Genomic DNA, 19183 nt, shown 5'->3' on the forward strand with positions numbered 1-19183 from the left:
AAACCCCTTGTGCTTTTCCCTCTTGATGTGTACAGTAAAGCATAGTAACAAGGAGCCAGACTGCCTGAACTGAAATCTGCTCCTACTGTTTACTAGCTGTATGACCCTGGACAGATTATTTAATTTCTCTGGACTTCATTTCCCTCATCTCCAATTCAGAATAATAAGGATGTCTATCTCGTAGGGAGTTTGTGAGCATTAATGAAGATTACCTAGATATTCTATGTACCTAGAACATAGGAAGCGCTCAGTAAGTATTAGCTATTATTTTTCTATTTAATCTGTGCCTTGTGGGTCTGTGCTTTCTAGTCTGGGCATGGGCACTAACAAGAGCAAAGAAGGGGCAGAACAAGCAGCTTGGAAATCATCTTGTTGTACTTTATAATGAAGTTCCAGATTGTGTAGTGTTGAGAGATGCATACCATGTGTTTGCTTCTTGTATGTCAGCTATTGTGTTGTCATTCTAGCACTGTATGTTGGTTTTCATAGACATTTCTCCAGTCCTTCATGTAAGATGAACTTTTGCTAGAGAAAATACGTTGACTCCTTCACTTCCTGCTCTCTTTCCCTTTCTACACACATGTATATATATATATGTATATATTTGCCTAAACACATACTTAAAATCAGAAATCACCACCTAGTGACTAAAGAAAGAAGTTGGAGTCCTAGAGAGGCAGATTGGAACTTGCTCAGTGATGTATATTTGTCATTTTGACATGACTGTACAATTAGGTCCCCAAGAAGGCTCTGAGCCAGGCCTCCATTCTGTTCTGCTGAGATCCAGGCAAGAGTCATGTTTCTATCCACAGCCCTTCATCCCAACTTGGTATCTGAGACCAGACAAGTTCACAACTTCAGTAAACATTCTCCGAGTACCTGCTTAGCTGTGTCCAGCAGAATCTCTGTTAAGCAGGTCCTCAGGTTAAGTAAGAGGATCCTGAAATGATAATATTGTCTCTGATTTATAGAACTTCCCAGTCCAGAGAAAGGCTTAGAACTCGACAGTGTCTGTGCACTATGTGTATCCAGTTGGAAGGCCAGTGGATGAAGCACCGAGGAAAGGGAACTCTTGTTTGCTAGGGGAAAGACTTCCCTGAGGAGACGTGGTGTTTGAGTGAGATGAAAGAACTAACAGGAGCTTGGGAGGCAGACCTGGCAGGGTGAGAAGGCCACAGTCAGTGAACAGCATAAAAAAAGTCAGGCATGATATGCCAGGGTAAAGGAGAAGAGCAAACCTTCTGTGTCCCCAGACAAAAGAGCATGCGCTACAGGACAGGCAAATTCAGGCAGTAAGAGGCCTTTGAATATAGTGCTGGAGCATTCTGACTTGACTTAAAAGTGATCTTCTCGTGTCTTCAGTCATTAGATTTCTCAAATGCAACATCAGGAAACCAGGCTCACAGGGAGCCCATCCTTAGCTGTTATCATGTCCTTCTGGCTTAGCTCCAACTGAGCTAGGACTAGAAGGGAAGTGTCATTTTTCTTGCTTTTATTCCCAGGCCACCGCACAAATGGAAGAACGTCTAGCAGAGTTCATTTCCTCCAACACTCCAGATAGTGTGTTGCCGTTGGCAGATGGAGCCCTGAGCTTTATTCATCATCAGGTGATTGAGATGGCCCGAGACTGCCTGGATAAATCTCGGAGTGGCCTCATTACATCACATTACTTCTATGAACTTCAGGAGAATTTGGAGAAACTTCTACAAGATGTGAGTGACTTGGTGCTGGGGCGATGGTAAACCTTGCGTGGTAGGCTGAGATCAGGAATTTGCAAGTTCCCAGTCTTCCCAACCTGCAGGCACCACTAGCTGTCCTTGCCGATATGCAAGAACCACCTCCAAGTGCGGTGCTGATGGACTTAGATCCCGTCCTAGTCACTGAGTAAAGCCTGCATGGTATCAGTGAACTCAGTTCCTTAAGTCCTTTCTTCTCTACATCCAAAGCCATATTACTCTGCCTGAGGCTCTAACATTGTAGATTCATAAGTTCTTTGACTAAGAGATTTGTTATCCAAAGCCAAAAAGTGGCCCCAATGGATGTGGTAGGCTCTCTTCTCAAAATAATTAGTTTAGGGGATGAGATTGTAGCTCAGTGGTAGAGCACTTGCCTAGCACAGGTGAGGCACTGGGTTTCATCATTAGCACCACATAAAAATAAATAAATAAAATAAAAGTATTGTTTCATCTACAACTAAAATAATAATAATAATAATTGGTTTAAGCAGAGCCTCCCAACTGTTTCTCCTCAGCTCAGAGGAAGCAGGGCCAAGGCTTAACCTGTGGGTTTATCCCCTTGCTGATGTTCCTCTGACATGGTAAGAAGTGCTGTAGTAAGCCTTCTGTGTTTAGGGATCTGATCCTTCACAGTGTGAAAAAAATCCCTATGAGGCTAAAAGTAAAGTAATCCAGAGACAGTCAAGACCAAGCCTGTACTGCTTCATGTTCCAGCGCTTGTTTTGCTGTCAGCCTCTCACATCACAGTTGCCCCATGTTATAACATCGGTAGTTTGTGGGAGAGGGGATGCACCTATCTGCAGGGCTCTTCACGTCACTATAGTATAACTTAGTTGAGAACTCCTTTTTGCCTCTAGATCCATGGAGTCTAATGATCAAAGAAGAACTTCCAGGGATTTAAAAAAAAATTAGGGAATAGTTGACCCTAGAGATGGATGACTGAAGATGCTCGTGATTATTGCTGTTAAATACTGGAAGGCCTTTATATGGGAAAAATAACAGATTTTTCTCACACCTTTAAAGACATAACTAGCCCAGTTGGGCAGCAGTTACAGTGGAAAACACCTATTGCACCCCCCTTTTTTTTTAATTAAATAAGTGAAAAGTTCTTCCTTCTATAAAAATATCTTTCTCTGTTTCAAAAGCATTACTTAAATTCAAACACTATATGACTTTAGAAAGCCAAATTCCCATGAAAAGCAGCTATTTGTTTCTACTCAGGAGTAACTTTCTAATAATTTTCCAACAATAAATGGGGTGCCCCAGAAACATTTAGGAATCAGGATATTGCTGAATGATTTCCAGGATTCCTCCTTTTTAAAAATTTTTCCCACTTGAGATGGGTTTCTCTATGTTGCCTTGCTGGCCTTAAACTCATGGGCTCAAGGGATTCTCCCACCTCAGCCTCACGAGTAGCTGGGACTATAGGCAGGCACCACTACACCCAGCTTCAAGGTTCTTTCTGAAACATCTGAGATTGATCTTCTGAAATGACAAAATCAGAGTCTTACCCAAAACCTCCAGGCATTTTCTCAGACTGACTGCCCCTGGAGTTAGTGGTTGATGTAATAGGAAGACCACTGAATGTGTAGCCAATTTGTTCCTCTCTTCCCTGATTTGTTAGGTCCTTGGAATGCCAGGGAAAAATTCTGTGTAGACTCCCATCTGAGGGAATTTGCTGTTGACTAAGGTTATAGACCCACCAATATAAACTTACAGTAAAAATAACAGCTTTCATTAACAATGAGTGCTGTGTGCCAGACAATGTCTTCCATTTATTATAGTACAATGTGATTGACAAGACTATTTATAAAGGTAAATTCTGAGCACAGAGGCGGATTCGGCATGGTTCGGAGAAAGTAGAATCTTGGCAAGTAGTTAGTTCACTAAGCCTAGGAAACAGTATAAACAATCTCTCAGAGGTGCAAAGAAACTTGTTGCATTCCAAAAACTGCAGATGAAGTAGTGTGGCCTGAGTAGAGTAAAATGATGCCTGCAAGAAAAAGTTGGTAAGTTTGAAGAATTAGACTGGTGACCAGATGTTGAAGGCCTTGGGAGGAACCCAAGCTTAGATTTTTATCATAAAGTCAATGAAAAGATGGCAGTCATTCAGTGGTGTTTAATCAAAAATCTACATTGTCAGCTTTTTGTTTAAAATAATAAAGATCACTAACATTTACAGAGCACTTACTGCATGCTAAACACTACATTATCCCATTTAATTTAATCTACACAACCCTGTAAGGAAGGCACTATTATTATTCCCAAAATTTAAAGATAAGTAAACTGAGGTTTAAAAGGACTGATTCATCCCAATAATTCATTTCTTAAGTTGTGTGTGTGTGTGTGTGTGTGTGTGTGTGTGTGAGAGAGAGAGAGAGAGAGAGAGAGAGAGAGAGAGAGAGAGAGAGAATAGGCGACAAGGGTGCTGGAAATGTAGCTCAGTGGTAGATTGCTTGCCAAGCATGTGCCAGGCCCTGGGTTCAATCCCCAGCACTACATTTGGGGGGAAAAAAAAGGAAAGAAAAATTTCAAATGAGAATAGATAGATAGATAGATAGATAAATAGATAGATAGATAGATAGAGATATAGATATATACATATATTTAGAAGTCCTTATTTGCAGTATTTCTTTTCTTGTATTCACTAGTCAGTCTTCTGAGTGTCCCTCAGATTCCACTAAAACTGTTCAGACAAGAGCAACCATGGAAATAATTGACTAATTACCAAATCCTGTGACCTCTTTCAGTCCTCATCTTTCTTCACCTCTCTACAGGACACAGTGAATACCTCTTGAACCTTAGCTCTCCTTATCATCAGTTTCCTGTTCTCTCCAGTCTTGCTGCCTTTTCATAAGTTCCCACTCTACCCACTCTAAAATGCTGCTGTTTTCAGGGCACTGTCCAGAGTGTCTGTTTCCTCTTTTCCCTTTCTTCATCCTGTGCTAATGAGCCTCTTCTGCTCCCAGGTCCCCCACTGAAGACTCCCACGTGCACCCTTGTTCTCCTAAACTCCAGATCAGTAACCTACACTGACTTCCCCAGATTGGTGCATGTTCTTTGGTCATAAGTAATAGAAATAGGACTCAGAGAAGTTTTAACAGTAAAGGGAAACTAATGATAAGGCCAGGTTTTGGAGAACTGAGGATATAAATACGTCAGACCTTAAGAAGGGACCAGTATCAGCAAGCAGAAACTGACAGGCTCTGGAAGTGCTCATTCTCCTTTTCTCAGCTGTTTTTCTCTGCTTTTCCTCTAACTCTAAGGTTAGATGTATAATCTACACACAAAGATTATACAGTTCATCTATATAGATACTAACTGTTGTCTTTCTGAACATCTTACAATTCCCAGGAAAGCAGTCCACACTGGTCAGCTGATGGAGGTGGGAGAGAAGGTGCAGCCATCCAGTATCAGTGTGGCTCCTAGAAGCCTGAGCAGTTTTCAGAAGACAAGAAAGAGGCTCCTATGCCCAGCAAATACCAAGGGTGTCTATGCAGGCACCTCAAACTTGACTAGCCTCAAACTAAACTCACCTCTTCTGCCTCACTGCTCTTTTCTCTAAAGCCAAACAACGTGTTTTTAGCCTATTCTCACCTAAACTACTTATCTTCTTATATAGTTCCTGTTTCACTTATGGGTTCAATGAACTTTCCCTAAAAATGAAGTTGCAGTAACCTTCTCTTCTACTTCTGCCACCTCTCAGATCTACCTCAGAAATGGCCCAAGGCTGTGCGCTCATCTTGGTTTTTACTGCCTAATTCTGCCTTTTTCTTTGGAGTTATTGCATTTGATATTAGTTGGTTTCCCTGATTTTAGGCTTGCCATCTTTAGTGCACCCTCTGCACTGCAGCTAGTGGTCTTTCTGAAATACCTCTCAGGTCATGTCACTCCCCAGCCTTGAGGTCTTTTGTTCTGTAGAGTCTGTCTGGGGTACAAAGTAAGTATCTCTGAAGGCTCTTTTGAGAGTTGCCCCTTGAGATGGGGTGTGGGTAGTAAGTGAAGCTTGTTGGTTGGAGGAGCAGGTAAAGCTGTGCGTCTGCGTGACATTCCTTGGTGTCATATAGTGTTCTTAGGCTCAGTGGTGTCTCATGGGTGAGCAATTTCTTCCCTCTCACAACTGACCAGCCTTCTTCACTGTGTTTTGTGGGGGGGAGGGTTTGTTTTTTGTTTTTTGTTTTTTCTTTGCTTTGCAGAGCTCTCTGTACTACCAATTATTTCTCCCTATAGTCAGTTCTGCCCATTCCAGTTCTGCTCAGCCCAGCCACACCACTGGACCAATAGCTTGCTTAAGTGACTTTTGTCTTCTCTGTAGGCTCATGAGCGCTCAGAGAGCTCAGAGGTGGCTTTTGTGATGCAGCTGGTAAAAAAACTGATGATTGTCATTGCCCGCCCAGCTCGTCTCCTGGAATGCCTGGTAAGTGGACTCTGGGAAGATTAGATGGGGAGATGGAGGTTGGGGCTGTAAAGGAAGTATCCTGCCAACAGCAACACTGGCAGCACAGCACACTGCCATCTCTGTTTTTTAGATCTATATTTAAAAATGATCTCTAAGCAGTGGGGGACTAAACTGGTTCCTTTGAGGACAAATGAATGGTCCTGATGGGAAAAGTATTAATCTGACCCCTTCCCACACTGAGCTACCTCATACCTGCTTAATGCTGGACACTGGAAGTACAGACATGAATAGAACAGAGTCCCTGATCTCAAGATACTTCTTCTGTAGTGACATTAGCAAATATAAGGCATGTGGATATATAAATAATAATTGTAATCAGCAGAGTTTCAACTCAAGTGCGTACAAGGTGCAGCAGAAACCTGGTGAAGGAAGTGCTTTAGTCCTGCATAGAATGGATGTTCAGTGAGCTTCCTGGGGGAGAAGAGGCCTATTCAGTGACCTAAATAATGAATGCAAGCTTGCCAGGCAAGGTACCTGGGGTAGGAAGACAGGGTGGATTTGATGAAGTAGTGAGGGATGAAGTTGGAAGGCAGGCCACGCAACATGATGCAAGGTGTTGTGTTCTCAGCTCAGGAGTTTGCATTACCCTTAAGTCTACTTGCAGCTACCACAAAGTTTAGGTTAGAATGTGGCATGGTCAGATTTACTATTTTCTTAACCAACTTTATTAAGATATAATACATATACTATAAAATACATCCTTTTGGAGTATGCGGCCTATTGAGTTTTAACAAATATATACCTGTATAATTACTGTCATCATTGAGATTTTTCTGTTTCCTCAAAAAGTTCTCTCATGCCCCTTTGCCATCAGTTCTTTGCCCCTCCTGCTTTCAGGCACCACTTAACTGCTTGCTTTTGCTGTGGATGTTTGCCTTTATAGAGTTTCATATAATGAAATTCGGTTCTGACTTCTTTCACTCTGTATAGTATTAATTTTGAGATTTATACAAGTTGTTGTATGTATCAGTACATGGTTCCTATTTATTTCTGAATTAAGTATTCTATCAGACTTAGTTCTAAGAAAGATTACTTGGGCCTCAACATGTATAGTGAATTGGAAGAGAGGGCAGGTGAGCCAGGGAAATCAGACAGAGGCACTTAAAGCAATTAATGTGGGATGGCATGATTTGAATTAGGGCAATGGTAGGGAATAAAGAAGAGGTGGATTAGAGAGGTATTTATAAGGTAGATTTCTGAGATGGGGCTGAGAAAGAATAAGAAGTTAAAAGGACTTCCAGGTCAGTCTTAGATTATATCTGAATTGGTAAGGTAATTCTCCAAAATGGAGAGACTAGGTGGAACAAAACAAGCAAAGCAGAGGCTGGAGAGCATCTCCATCAAGAGCATGAAGTCTGTGGCAGAGCAGGACTTGGATCCAGGCAGGTTTGCATGCCGGTTTTCCCTTTCCACCTTTGTGACCAGGCATTCCTATGAACCTTGATTTCCTCACCAAGGACAAAGAGTTGTTAGGAGGATTTAGCTCAGGGTATGGCACTTGGTAGGCACACAGAAGCAGACAAGGACTATGCTTTGGTTGGCATTGGAGCTTCCACCCTTTGCACACAGGAGGAGCTCAGTGATTGTTTGAAGGTGTGTTTGCACCACTGTGACTGGGAGCTGCAGCTCTTATAAGCTGCAGTTGAATGTGTGCCAAGACAGCTCTGGACTGGGCACCTGTATACACCTGGCAGTATCATCTGACCAGTGGAAGGCTTGGAACCTGGTTGACAGGCTGAGCTCTCTTAAAACCAAAAGCTCTTGACCTTATTGATAAGGAGATGCTTTGTCCCCATTTTTTGTGATTCCTGAATCATGTTGTTTCTGGGTCTTCAGAGGGTGGGGTGTCTTATCACAGAGAAGGACTTGGTATTCATCCCCTTCTGCTATGTGCTATAAAACCAAAGAGATCAACAGCATTCACTTGTATCTTTCACCAATCACCACCTCTCTCCTCTGGTACAGGAGTTTGACCCTGAAGAGTTCTACCACCTATTAGAAGCAGCTGAGGGCCATGCCAAAGAGGGACATGGAATTAAATGTGACATTCCCCGCTACATCATTAGCCAGTTGGGCCTCACACGGGATCCCATAGAGGGTGAGCATACTGCCTGGGGGCTATAAAGAAGAGATTTAGCCTGGATGTGGACATAACATGGCATTGGGGGGCCTTAAGACCATAGGAGACACCCTGTCATATCTTGTCGTAAAACACCTTTTCCTTTGGAATTACTCTTCATATCTGCCTATTGTGTCCCTACCTGGATTGTCTTGGGCCCAGCTGGCCACCAATAAAGGATGATAATCACATTTTTTATAAATGATTGTCTCTTCCACATACTTTCCTATCCTGCCACCACCTTACAAATCCTCCTGTCTTTGGAGTGGTCCAGCTCAGGGCTTCAGAGGATATCTCCATTCATCTGGACTTCACACTGAGCCCCTACATGAACTGTGGGCTACCATATCCTAATCTGTAGTTGTTTTGCTCCTATCTTCCCTGCTTTCCAGCCTCATCCATCAAAGCAGTGTTGGCCAGCGAAATGGTCCAGCCTTAGGCCCTGTTTGCCAGAAAATGTCCCAAGTTTGAAAGAAGTTTTTGTAGAATGTGTCAGGCCTTGTGAATGGCACTGGGCTTGTAAAAATAGTGGTACAATAGCATTTGACTTATTTCCTGATCCAACAACTGACTACACTGAGCCACAGGACTGGATTTGCATTCCAGGCCAATGCAGAAAGCATTAATGCCTACCACATATATACCTGTTCTGTGACCTAAGGGTACTGCTGTGATGTCTGACAGTGCCACACACGCTTTTCTCTTGTTTCCTTGCTGTGTTTCTAGAAATGGCCCAATTGAGCAGTTACGACAGTCCTGACACTCCAGAGACCGATGATTCCATTGAGGTAAAGACCCTGAACTCCCAATCCTGGACTCTGAGCCCTATGAAACAAGAACTGCGAATTCTCTTTAAGAGAGTTCTGAAGGAGAGGGGGGAATTGGTGACTGCAAACACTAGAAGGCATACTGCTTCCAGGGAAGAATGGACAGAACACCGCAGCTGGGCTGAGCTGAGCTGAGCTGGTGCTGGGGCCCAGCTCTCCCTAGCACATGGACTCTGAGAAGCTTCACTGTCTCCTGCCTTTTGCCTTGTCTTCCAGGGCCGCGGGGCATCTCTGCAATCTAAGAAAACTCCCTCTGAAGAAGACTTTGAAACTATTAAGCTCATCAGCAATGGCGCCTATGGGTAAAGGCAGGGGTCAAAATGTGGCCAGGACTAAAACTGAGTCAGCCCTTGGTCTCTCCCTTCTGGAAGCAAATGATTCCCAATCACTGAGCAGCAGATACCTCAGGGTCCCCAGGACAGATCCTCTCACTCCCTAAAGCCTCTTGGAGAGGGAGGAATTCGTTTTCCTCTGACATCTGAACATTGTTAATTTCTCAGGCAAAATGCTCATCCCTCTTGGTAGCATTCCTCCTTTGCCTGAGCTCTGGAAATATTTATCTGTGTCCTTGGGACCTGGTCTATCGGGAAATTTGAGTTGTTTGGGCCAGAGCGCCTAGATCCCTTTCATTAATATGCACATCCCTGCTCCCTTGTTCTGTGCATGTATAAGGCATGAGGAGGTAGTTGGGGTGGCAGAATGCACAGCTCTGGTGCTGACAGCCCTTGGGGGCTGAGCTGGGTTGCGTTTCTCAGGGCTGTATTCTTGGTGCGGCACAAATCCACCCGTCAGCGCTTTGCCATGAAGAAGATCAACAAGCAGAACCTGATACTACGGAACCAGATCCAGCAGGCCTTTGTGGAGCGTGACATACTGACTTTTGCTGAGAACCCCTTCGTAGTCAGCATGTTCTGCTCTTTTGAGACCAAGCGCCACTTATGCATGGTGATGGAGTATGTTGAAGGTACTGAAGGCATCAGGAGAAAGATGGCTTGGTGTAGAAGCCAGGGTACAACCCAAGACTTAAACCTAAACAGAAACCAGTAACTTCATATTATGTAGGAGGACAGTTTTAGAGTGAGCTTCCAAGCCCTTGTTGGCACTAGTTTCTGCCTCAGAATCTCAGGGTCCATTTGACCACAGGGAGCACAAAGCTCCTTGTCTCACAGTGAGGCTTCCTGTGTCGGGTACAGTGAGAGGCAATCTGAGACAGGATGCAACAGCCCTGCCGCTATAGAGTTCAACTCCCCAAAGCCTGCATCAGACAGAACAAAGGAGGTAGAAAAGTTGCAGAAGCCTAGCATGGGATGCTGGGAGGATTGCATACGGCAAGCCAGTGCTCTGGCTGATGGCTTGTGAAGGGGACACTCCTTACAGCTACTCAAAATGCTCTGGGATTGGATGAGAAGAGCCCCATGGGCAGAGTTCTGAAGAGGGACAGCAACTTTCAGCAACTCTCCCTCCCCAACTTTTCACTGAGTGTAAGGTTCCCAAAGATGTTTTCCCTAAGACTTGAAGTTGAGTCTGAACAAAACTGTGCTTTTAATTCAGTAGGTATATGCTGGGCATTTATAGTATTATTTTACTCAGAAGCTAAAGGAAAGCATAAAGGAAGGAAATAAATAAACAAATGCTAAAGTCTAAATCATATGTGCTCATAGGACACAGTGTTCTCATCCTAAAATAACTTAGTTTTATCCAAGCCCTCTTTGGCCCAGGTTTCTACCTCAGGATCTCAGAGCCCATTTGGCCAGTGAGCACAAAGCTCCTCACCTCATTGTGAGGCTGCTCATGTCAGGTGCAGCAAGAGGCAATCAAAACTAGGATGTAACAGTCCAGTGGCTATAGAATCCACTCCTCAGAGCCATAAGTCATTATGCAGGCATAGAGACCTGAGTTCCTTTCCTCCTTGGTCTAAATAGTGACCTTGACAGCCGTTGGCAGATTCACTTCCTTCCCACTCATCTCCATACCCTATCTCCCACCCACGCCAGCAGCAGAGGGCTAGAATCAGTCTCCAGCACCAGGGTTCCCTATGAGGCCATCTTCTCTGGGACCTCAGGGACTCTAAACCTGGGAACTGGCTAGAGCAGGGAGCTGGATGCTTCTCTCATGATCATCTGGGCTTGTTGCAGGAGGAGACTGTGCCACTCTGCTGAAGAACATTGGCGCCTTGCCTGTGGACATGGCACGTCTATACTTTGCGGAAACTGTGCTGGCCTTGGAGTATTTACACAACTATGGCATCGTGCACCGTGACCTCAAGCCTGACAAGTATGCCCACAATCTGGGTTCATTGTTCATGGTCTCCCTCTTGAGTTTCTAGATAAATGGAGGAAACACTCGTATCTGAATCTGTTCTAGAATGGCTGCTAGGAGACAATGCTCATGTGTATGTCCTTCTAGGCCTAGTATGCCAGCCACTTGACCATCCATATGCTAAGACCATTTCCACAAGATCTTGCAGGAACATCATAAGACTTCAGTGACATGAAAGAGTCACTGAGAAGCTCCCCTGAAGAAACCAAGCAAGAACAAAGGAATTAGCATATCTGTAGATGGCTGAATGAGTGTCCTGACATTTACTGACACCTACTATGTGCCAAGCACTATATTCTGGGTTTTAAATATAGTCCCTGAACTATATTTGGACTTAAGTCTAGTGTGGGTGACAGATAATATAAGTGTATAAGGCTACTCCCTGGAGGGCTTTGGTCTGGTAGGAAAAAGTAGGAGGAGCTTTCTAAAGCAAGGGAGCAAAATGTATAAAGATACACAGGTATAAGAGAACATGATCCATTCAGGAGCTACAAATGGTACAATATGTCTGCAGCTTAGGTGGTGGTAGGTCAGAGAGGAGAGAGAGAGAAAGGCTAAAGAGGAGATGCAGGAGCTAGATCATCAAGGATCCTTTCAACTTTGGGTTTTCTTTTGAGGGACATCGAGTCTTTAAAGGACTGTTGACCAAGGTATGATAGACCATGTTCAGATTTTGGTTCAGATATAGAAAGATCACTCTGCCAGTGGAAGAAACAGGCCACTTCTAGATATCAGGCTAATGACAACAGTGCCTACACCAGACCAGAGGGACAAGATGGAGGAGGGAATAGTGTAGGGAAATAGAAAGGAACAGTTAATGTTGGGCTTGGGGTGGAAAGGGAAGCAAGGAAGCAGAGGGAGACTGGGGTACCTTACAGATTTCTAGCATGAAACTGGTACAGGGTGATACGCCACTATGATAGAAAGTAACCTTCACATAAGATAGACTTGAGTTCAAATGACCACTCGTGTTTGTTTAACTCTTGTTTGTCTGTTAATTATATTTACCCCTTTCTAAAATGAGAATGATAATACCTTTGATGTTTTGGTTATACCAGAAAATCAGGGGCCATATTTTGTACGTGTATGTTTGCATGCATGATAGGAATTGAATGTAGGGCCTCATGTATGCTAGGCAAGCATTCTTTCACTGAGCTACATCCCCTACCCCCAGAATATTTTTAAAAGTACATGTCACAGAGCTCAGTAATTGACATAAATTACTGTTTTTTCATTGAGAAGAGGAACCAATTGGGAGGCGTGCCTTTGTTTTGAACAGTTTGAGTTTGGTGTCTGGGAGATTGGGTAGGTGTGGAACTTGTGACAGAAGTCAAAGCCAGAGACAGTAATCTGGGAATCACTGGAATAAAGGGGTGGCAGGGTGAAGCCTTTGGCACAAAGCAGAGTGTGTTAACAGAATCTGATTTCTAGTTCCTCCCAACCAGTCCTCCTTATGAGACAGCCATGGACATGGAATAAGATTATGTGCCCCTTTCCTTTCTCCCTGAAATGGAGATGGTGAGGAGATGGGTTAGGAATGTCTAGAGTGAATAGCCTTAGGACAAGTCCATCTCAGCTTTATGGGAGAAAGTCTCCACCTCTTGACTGGTGGTAATCTGCTTCCAGTGGCAATCATAGGTGGAGCAACAAAGAGAAATGTAGTCATGGGACTGGGTGGAAGGCAGGTTAGCTATTTGTGTAGAATACAGCACATTTCCCCACCCCCACCAGGAAGTAAGGAATTTTAGGGCTTTATTCTGCAATATGGAGGAAACATACTTTGTCCACCTTGTGGAGCATTTTTCAAAGCCAGAGCTATATATTTTTTCATAGCTGCCTGTCTCTCTGCTTATGTCCCACAGAACCCCACAGAAGCCTGAGTAGGAAAATTTGGCAAAAAATAAAATCACCACTTGTATAAAACCATGAAATAACTCCATGATTTTGTTTCTGTGGCCTCCCAGCCTCCTGATTACATCTATGGGGCACATCAAACTCACTGACTTTGGACTTTCTAAAATTGGCCTCATGAGTCTGACAACCAACTTATATGAAGGCCACATTGAAAAGGATGCCCGGGAGTTCCTGGATAAGCAGGTAAGGAAGGATAGGTGAGACCTTGGAGCTGAATTCCAGGCCTCAGAATTAGGTCTTGGAGCCACATGCTTGCTTGTGGCTGGATGTTAAGACTAGAAGCTCCTATCTTTTCTACCTTTTGGTCCCAGAAGCAATGAAATAGCACATTTGAAAAACAGGATGGGCCATGAGAATCATATGACTATAAAATCCAAAGTCATCTTTCTCCTCTGGGTTTGGAGAAAATAAGTCATATAACTATTAATATAGTTTCATATGAGATCAGTCCTGAACCTCTGACCTGAGTCAAGAGCAGACCTCTCCTGGGGCCTGTTGTTCTTGGAACACAGCTCCAAATTCCACTGGACTAGGGCCCAGTTCCCTGAGAGTTGCCTCTGGATGTCCCCTGATTTGACATTTCAGGTTGTGTTGTTCACAAGTCCCTGTAATAGTCACCTGACTGATAGGTTCTGTTCTTTGGGTTCTGTTCTTTGTGCTGGAGGGCAGAGGCCAGTTGTAGGACCAGATAGTGGTATTGTAAGCTCAGGGAGAATTAGACATTGTGATTAATTAGGAAATACTTTAAAAAACACCCCACCAAGAGTTCCAATTCTGGTTCCCTGAGACTCCTGTTTATTAACCATGGTAAACTGAGCCTTTGGAGACTTCTCTAGGGTAGGAACATCCCCACTCCTCCAGCCATCATGCCAGTGAGCTGCTTCAGGATGCTGAGCCAGCCTGGCTTCTCTGTGCCCAGGTGTGCGGGACTCCAGAGTACATAGCGCCTGAGGTGATCCTGCGTCAGGGCTATGGGAAGCCAGTGGACTGGTGGGCCATGGGCATAATCCTGTATGAGTTCCTGGTGGGTTGCGTCCCTTTCTTTGGAGACACTCCGGAGGAGCTCTTTGGTCAAGTGATCAGTGGTAGGTACTATCACCCTTACCCAGTGAGGAGTCAAAATCTAGATCCACAAATAAGAATTATGCATGCCCCTGTTGAGGCTATGGATCTCTTGTTCTGAATCCAAGTGTATGTATTTGGCATGCTTGCTTCTTAGCGGTATGTGTACATGCACGCATGCACTGAGTCCCCTGGGACCTATCCTGTGAGTGTGAACTGTCTTAGCACATAAAGCAGGGTGAGCTGGAGCTACAGGACAGGGGAAGTCACTGTTTTTACAATTCCCACCCTGGGTCAAAAAGCCAGCCATGATCTAAGGAATGTGATTCCTGCTGGAGGGGAGGAACCTGTAGAATTTAAGGAATTGGGGTCCCAGATGGGGCTTTTTAGGGGGCTCTGGACTGGCCCTTATTGCCTCCCTTCCTTAATACTATACTGGGGCCTTCTGCATCTCCCCACAATCTCTCCCTTTCTCTCTCATCCCTGATGACTTCAGATGAGATTGTGTGGCCTGAGGGTGACGATGCACTGCCCCCAGATGCCCAGGACCTCACCTCTAAGCTCCTCCACCAGAACCCTCTGGAGAGACTGGGCACAGGTAGGCCCCACTCTTCCTTTCTCATCACTTGGAAAAGGGGGAAGGGAGACCGAGTCCACATACCCTGAGGTTCAGGCTTCAGGTGTGGACAGTCCATCTGGATCCTGAAATTCTACCCTGCTTAATACAGGCAGAAAAGGAAGGGTGTTTGAGCTGAGGCTTCCAGGCCCACCTTCTCCAGGTCTGGCTTCTTGCTTGACTTGCTGGCCTGGACTCTACACAGCTCATCCACCTCTTGCCCAGGTAGTACCTATGAGGTAAAGCAGCACCCATTTTTTACGGATCTGGACTGGACAGGACTTCTTCGCCAGAAGGCTGAATTTATTCCTCAACTGGAGTCGGAGGATGATACCAGCTACTTTGACAGTAAGGCCACTGGTGGGTGAGGTGGAGCCTGGGTCCTATCTGTTGCTCAGAAGTGCCTATGCGCACTTGCATTGGAGCCACTTCCCAGGACCCTGCTGAGGCCTGATAGGGTTACAAGGATACCAGCAGCAGGGCCCCTGAAGGGAAATGTCCTGTGTGTCTGACCCAGCCCGTTCAGAGCGATACCACCATGTGGACTCAGAAGATGAGGAGGAAGTGAGTGAGGATGGCTGCCTTGAGATCCGCCAGTTCTCTTCCTGCTCTCCAAGGTTCAGCAAGGTGTGTCCTAAAAGGCCCAGATCAGAGGGTTGGGAGAAAAGGACACACCAGGGGCAGGCTCGGGAGTTGGTAATAGGACCACTTCAGAAAAAGAGGAGAAGGCAGGGACTGCGTAGAGTAGATGCTTCTAGAACAACTCTCTGATCCCTGACATGAGTGATGTCGGGGTGAAGCCAGGTCAGTAGAATAAGTGCTTCCCCAAATATTAAACTGGGATGTGGGGGAAGGAAGGGAAGGACTCAAATTCCAGTTTCAGGTGCCAAGGATATGATTTGTCCTTTGGGAGATGCAGCGGTCATAGTGTCCTGTGCCCACAGGTGTACAGTAGCATGGAACGGCTCTCACTGCTGGAAGAACGCCGGACACCACCCCCGACCAAGCGCAGCCTGAGTGAGGAGAAGGAAGACCGCTCAGATAGCCTGGCAGGACTAAAAGGCCGAGACCGGAGCTGGGTGATTGGCTCCCCCGAGATGTGAGCACCCAGGGCTTGCCAGGGTGGGCAGCACAGCCAACCTCCCTCACTGTCACACAGATCACGGGAGAGATTCAGATGCTGGGGAGATGTGCCTGTGGTGGTAAGGTGGCATTCTCAAGGCAACCCTGGAGAAATGTCTGAGGAGAAAAGTTCTGTGACAGTAGCTCTGTGTACCCCTAAAGAAGCTTTGGTTGGAGGAGGGAGACTGCCTGGGTCATCTCACCCCAGGCTTTATGTCTCATAGATTACGGAAGCGGCTGTCAGTGTCTGAGTCATCTCACACAGAGAGCGACTCAAGCCCTCCAATGACAGTGCGACGCCGTTGCTCAGGCCTCCTGGATGTGCCTCGCTTCCCTGAAGGCCATGAAGAGGTCAGCAGCACCCCCAGGAGGCAACAGCAGGATGGTATATGGCTCCTAACACCCCCTTCTGGAGAGGGAGCATCCGGGCCTCTCCCTGAACGGCCAGTGGAGCGGCGACTAAAGGTGGATGAGGAGCCTCTCAGCCAGAGTGGTGCTTCCAACTCAGGTGTGGCAGTGTGTGGTCAAAGGGCCTCAGCTGGGGGACACTGCTGGTAGGGAGGCTCAGCTGTATTGTGGGTCTCACTGTTCACTTGGGCCCATAGCCATAGAAACCCGAAGCCGTGGGACCTCACAGCTGTCTGAGGGAGCCGCAGCCAAGGCCATCAGTGACCTGGCCGTGCGTAGGGCCCGCCACCGGCTGCTCTCTGGGGACTCTATAGAGAAGCGCACCACTCGCCCTGTCAACAAAGTGATCAAGTCTGCCTCAGCCACCGCCCTTTCCCTCCTCATTCCTACAGGTGAGGCCCTAAAGAGCTAGGGTAAAACTCATAGACAGGACCTTGTAATCCCTGTGGGCCTGCAGCAGGGGCCTGCATGTAGCAGGTGTGTATGTGTGTGTACCTCTTGAGGAGCAGGTATCTGAGAAACTGTGTCCCTGTGTTATGAAAATGAAAGTCTCTGAAGGTGTGCATCAGTGTCTCGAGTTGTGTGTATGTGTGCCAGAGGGCAGGACAGCACTCTGTCACAAGTGTAGGCTTTGAGGCAAAGATCTAATATTCAAATCTTGGCTTCATCATTAAAGGCTTTTGGCCTTGGAAAGTTGTTTAATCCTTTTAAGCCTTAAATTCTTCATTAAAAAATGTGGATATTAATAATGGCTAGCTCATAGGGTAATCATGATGTATGAAGAGTTTATATAGTCCCCATCACCTGCACCTCCACATCACGCCTGGGAAACTCTGAGCAAGTGAGAGGGTTTTGTGGATCATGGGTTGTGGGGAAGATGTACCTGGGCTCAGGCTCTGTCTATGACTAGGGCTGGGCAGGAATCAGTAGAATGGAAAGGAGGCCAGGCTGGGAGCATGGCCAGGCCAAGGCCTCTGACCCACTAAGTCCTGGCTTCTCCTCCTCCAGAACACCACACCTGCTCTCCATTGGCTAGTCCCATGTCCCCACACTCCCAGTCGTCCAACCCGTCATCCAGAGACTCTTCTCCAAGCAGGGACTTCTTGCCAGCCCTTGGCAGCTTGAAGCCTCCCATCATCATCCACCGAGCTGGCAAGAAGTATGGCTTCACCCTGCGGGCCATTCGTGTCTACATGGGTGACTCAGATGTCTACACTGTGCACCACATGGTGTGGGTATGTCTGGCCATCTAGACCTGTGGTCTTCTCAGCTCCGTCACTCTTCCACTTTCCCCTTAGTGAAGCCTGTCTGTCCTTTCTTCTGTCTGCCCATGCTACCCACAGGGGTCAAAGGGTGTTGGTAAATGGGGTCACAGCTTAATGATCAGAATAGGCTCTGCACTTCCTGCCCAAACTTCAGACTAAAGATCCTCTCTTCTGAGGCAGCATGTGGAGGATGGAGGCCCAGCCAGCGAGGCCGGGCTTCGTCAGGGTGACCTCATTACCCACGTCAACGGGGAGCCTGTGCACGGGCTGGTGCACACAGAGGTGGTGGAGCTGATCCTAAAGGTTAGTGCTGTGAATGCTGCCCACTGTAGCCAATGAACAACAACAGCCTTGTGAGTCTGGACCAGCCAGAGAGGAGTGGGAAGGTTGGGCACACATACATGAGCATGGATTTCAGGGTCACACGGAACTTGGGTGGCACAGCAGAGTTTTCTCCAGAAGACAACAGCCTCATTACCCAAAGCCCAGGGATTCTTCTGAGCCATGTGTAGGACTGGTGAACAGGGCAGGGGAGCTTCTTCTCTATCTTCCCATCCCTAGACCACTCTGGACACCAATGGAAGCCATTTCCTAACCTATGAAAGGGAAGACAGGCCTTATTTGGACATGTTGGCACAGGAGTAAAAGCTGGAGTTGTGGTATAGCCATGTGCAGGAGTAGGGGCAGGACCAAGAATATGGCCACTGTCTTAAGTTTGATCTCATGCTCTTCTCTGCTTTGCTCCCCAGAGTGGAAACAAGGTGGCTATTTCAACAACTCCCCTGGAGAACACATCCATTAAAGTGGGACCAGCTCGAAAAGGCAGCTATAAGGCCAAGATGGCCAGAAGGAGCAAGCGGAACCGAGGCAAGGATGGGCAAGAAAGGTGAGCCAGACTTAGTCCAGTGGTCTGCTCTGAGCACTTGCGTACTGGCAATGTGTCAGGTGGCTTGGCCCCAGGCCTAGAGTGTGCTGTGCCCCATGCACCGACTTGGCCTTGGACCTTTATCTTTACAGCAGGAAAAGAAGTTCTCTGTTCCGGAAGATCACTAAGCAGGCCTCCCTGCTGCACACCAGCCGCAGCCTTTCTTCCCTTAACCGCTCCTTGTCATCGGGGGAGAGTGGGCCAGGCTCTCCCACACACAGCCACAGCCTTTCTCCCCGATCTCCCACTCAGGGCTACCGGGTGAGCCCTGATACAGTGCACTCAGGTACAAAGGGCTCCCTGCAGGTAGAGACAACCCCTTGGGAAATAGGAAGCACCTGGGCCCTCTGCTCCCCGCATGTCCACTCTTGGAATCTCTTGTCAGCCCAACTAAAGATTCAGCAGCCTTGG

At 46.3% G+C, this 19183-nt stretch overlaps 1 protein-coding gene across 9 annotated transcripts in view; it reads left to right on the plus strand.

Annotated features, from left to right (window-relative positions):
• The window catches only part of MAST2 (microtubule associated serine/threonine kinase 2), a 265812-nt gene that overhangs the window by 244899 nt on the left and 1730 nt on the right, over positions 1-19183 (plus strand). For all 9 annotated transcript variants that reach the window (XM_079115708.1, XM_079115709.1, XM_079115702.1 and 6 more), the window contains 19 exons: positions 1503-1712; positions 6052-6153; positions 8161-8293; positions 9041-9102; positions 9358-9443; positions 9897-10105; positions 11277-11415; positions 13425-13557; positions 14294-14459; positions 14933-15034; positions 15278-15400; positions 15570-15679; positions 15997-16151; positions 16399-16682; positions 16780-16974; positions 17591-17817; positions 18028-18150; positions 18597-18733; positions 18865-19058. In XM_079115708.1, the coding sequence (XP_078971834.1) occupies positions 1503-1712; positions 6052-6153; positions 8161-8293; positions 9041-9102; positions 9358-9443; positions 9897-10105; positions 11277-11415; positions 13425-13557; positions 14294-14459; positions 14933-15034; positions 15278-15400; positions 15570-15679; positions 15997-16151; positions 16399-16682; positions 16780-16974; positions 17591-17817; positions 18028-18150; positions 18597-18733; positions 18865-19058 (2890 nt within the window). The remainder of the gene's footprint in view (positions 1-1502; positions 1713-6051; positions 6154-8160; positions 8294-9040; positions 9103-9357; positions 9444-9896; positions 10106-11276; positions 11416-13424; positions 13558-14293; positions 14460-14932; positions 15035-15277; positions 15401-15569; positions 15680-15996; positions 16152-16398; positions 16683-16779; positions 16975-17590; positions 17818-18027; positions 18151-18596; positions 18734-18864; positions 19059-19183) is intronic.

This window comes from Sciurus vulgaris (assembly GCF_902686455.1).
Source record: "Sciurus vulgaris genome assembly, chromosome: 1".
Lineage (NCBI taxonomy): Eukaryota > Metazoa > Chordata > Mammalia > Rodentia > Sciuridae > Sciurus > Sciurus vulgaris.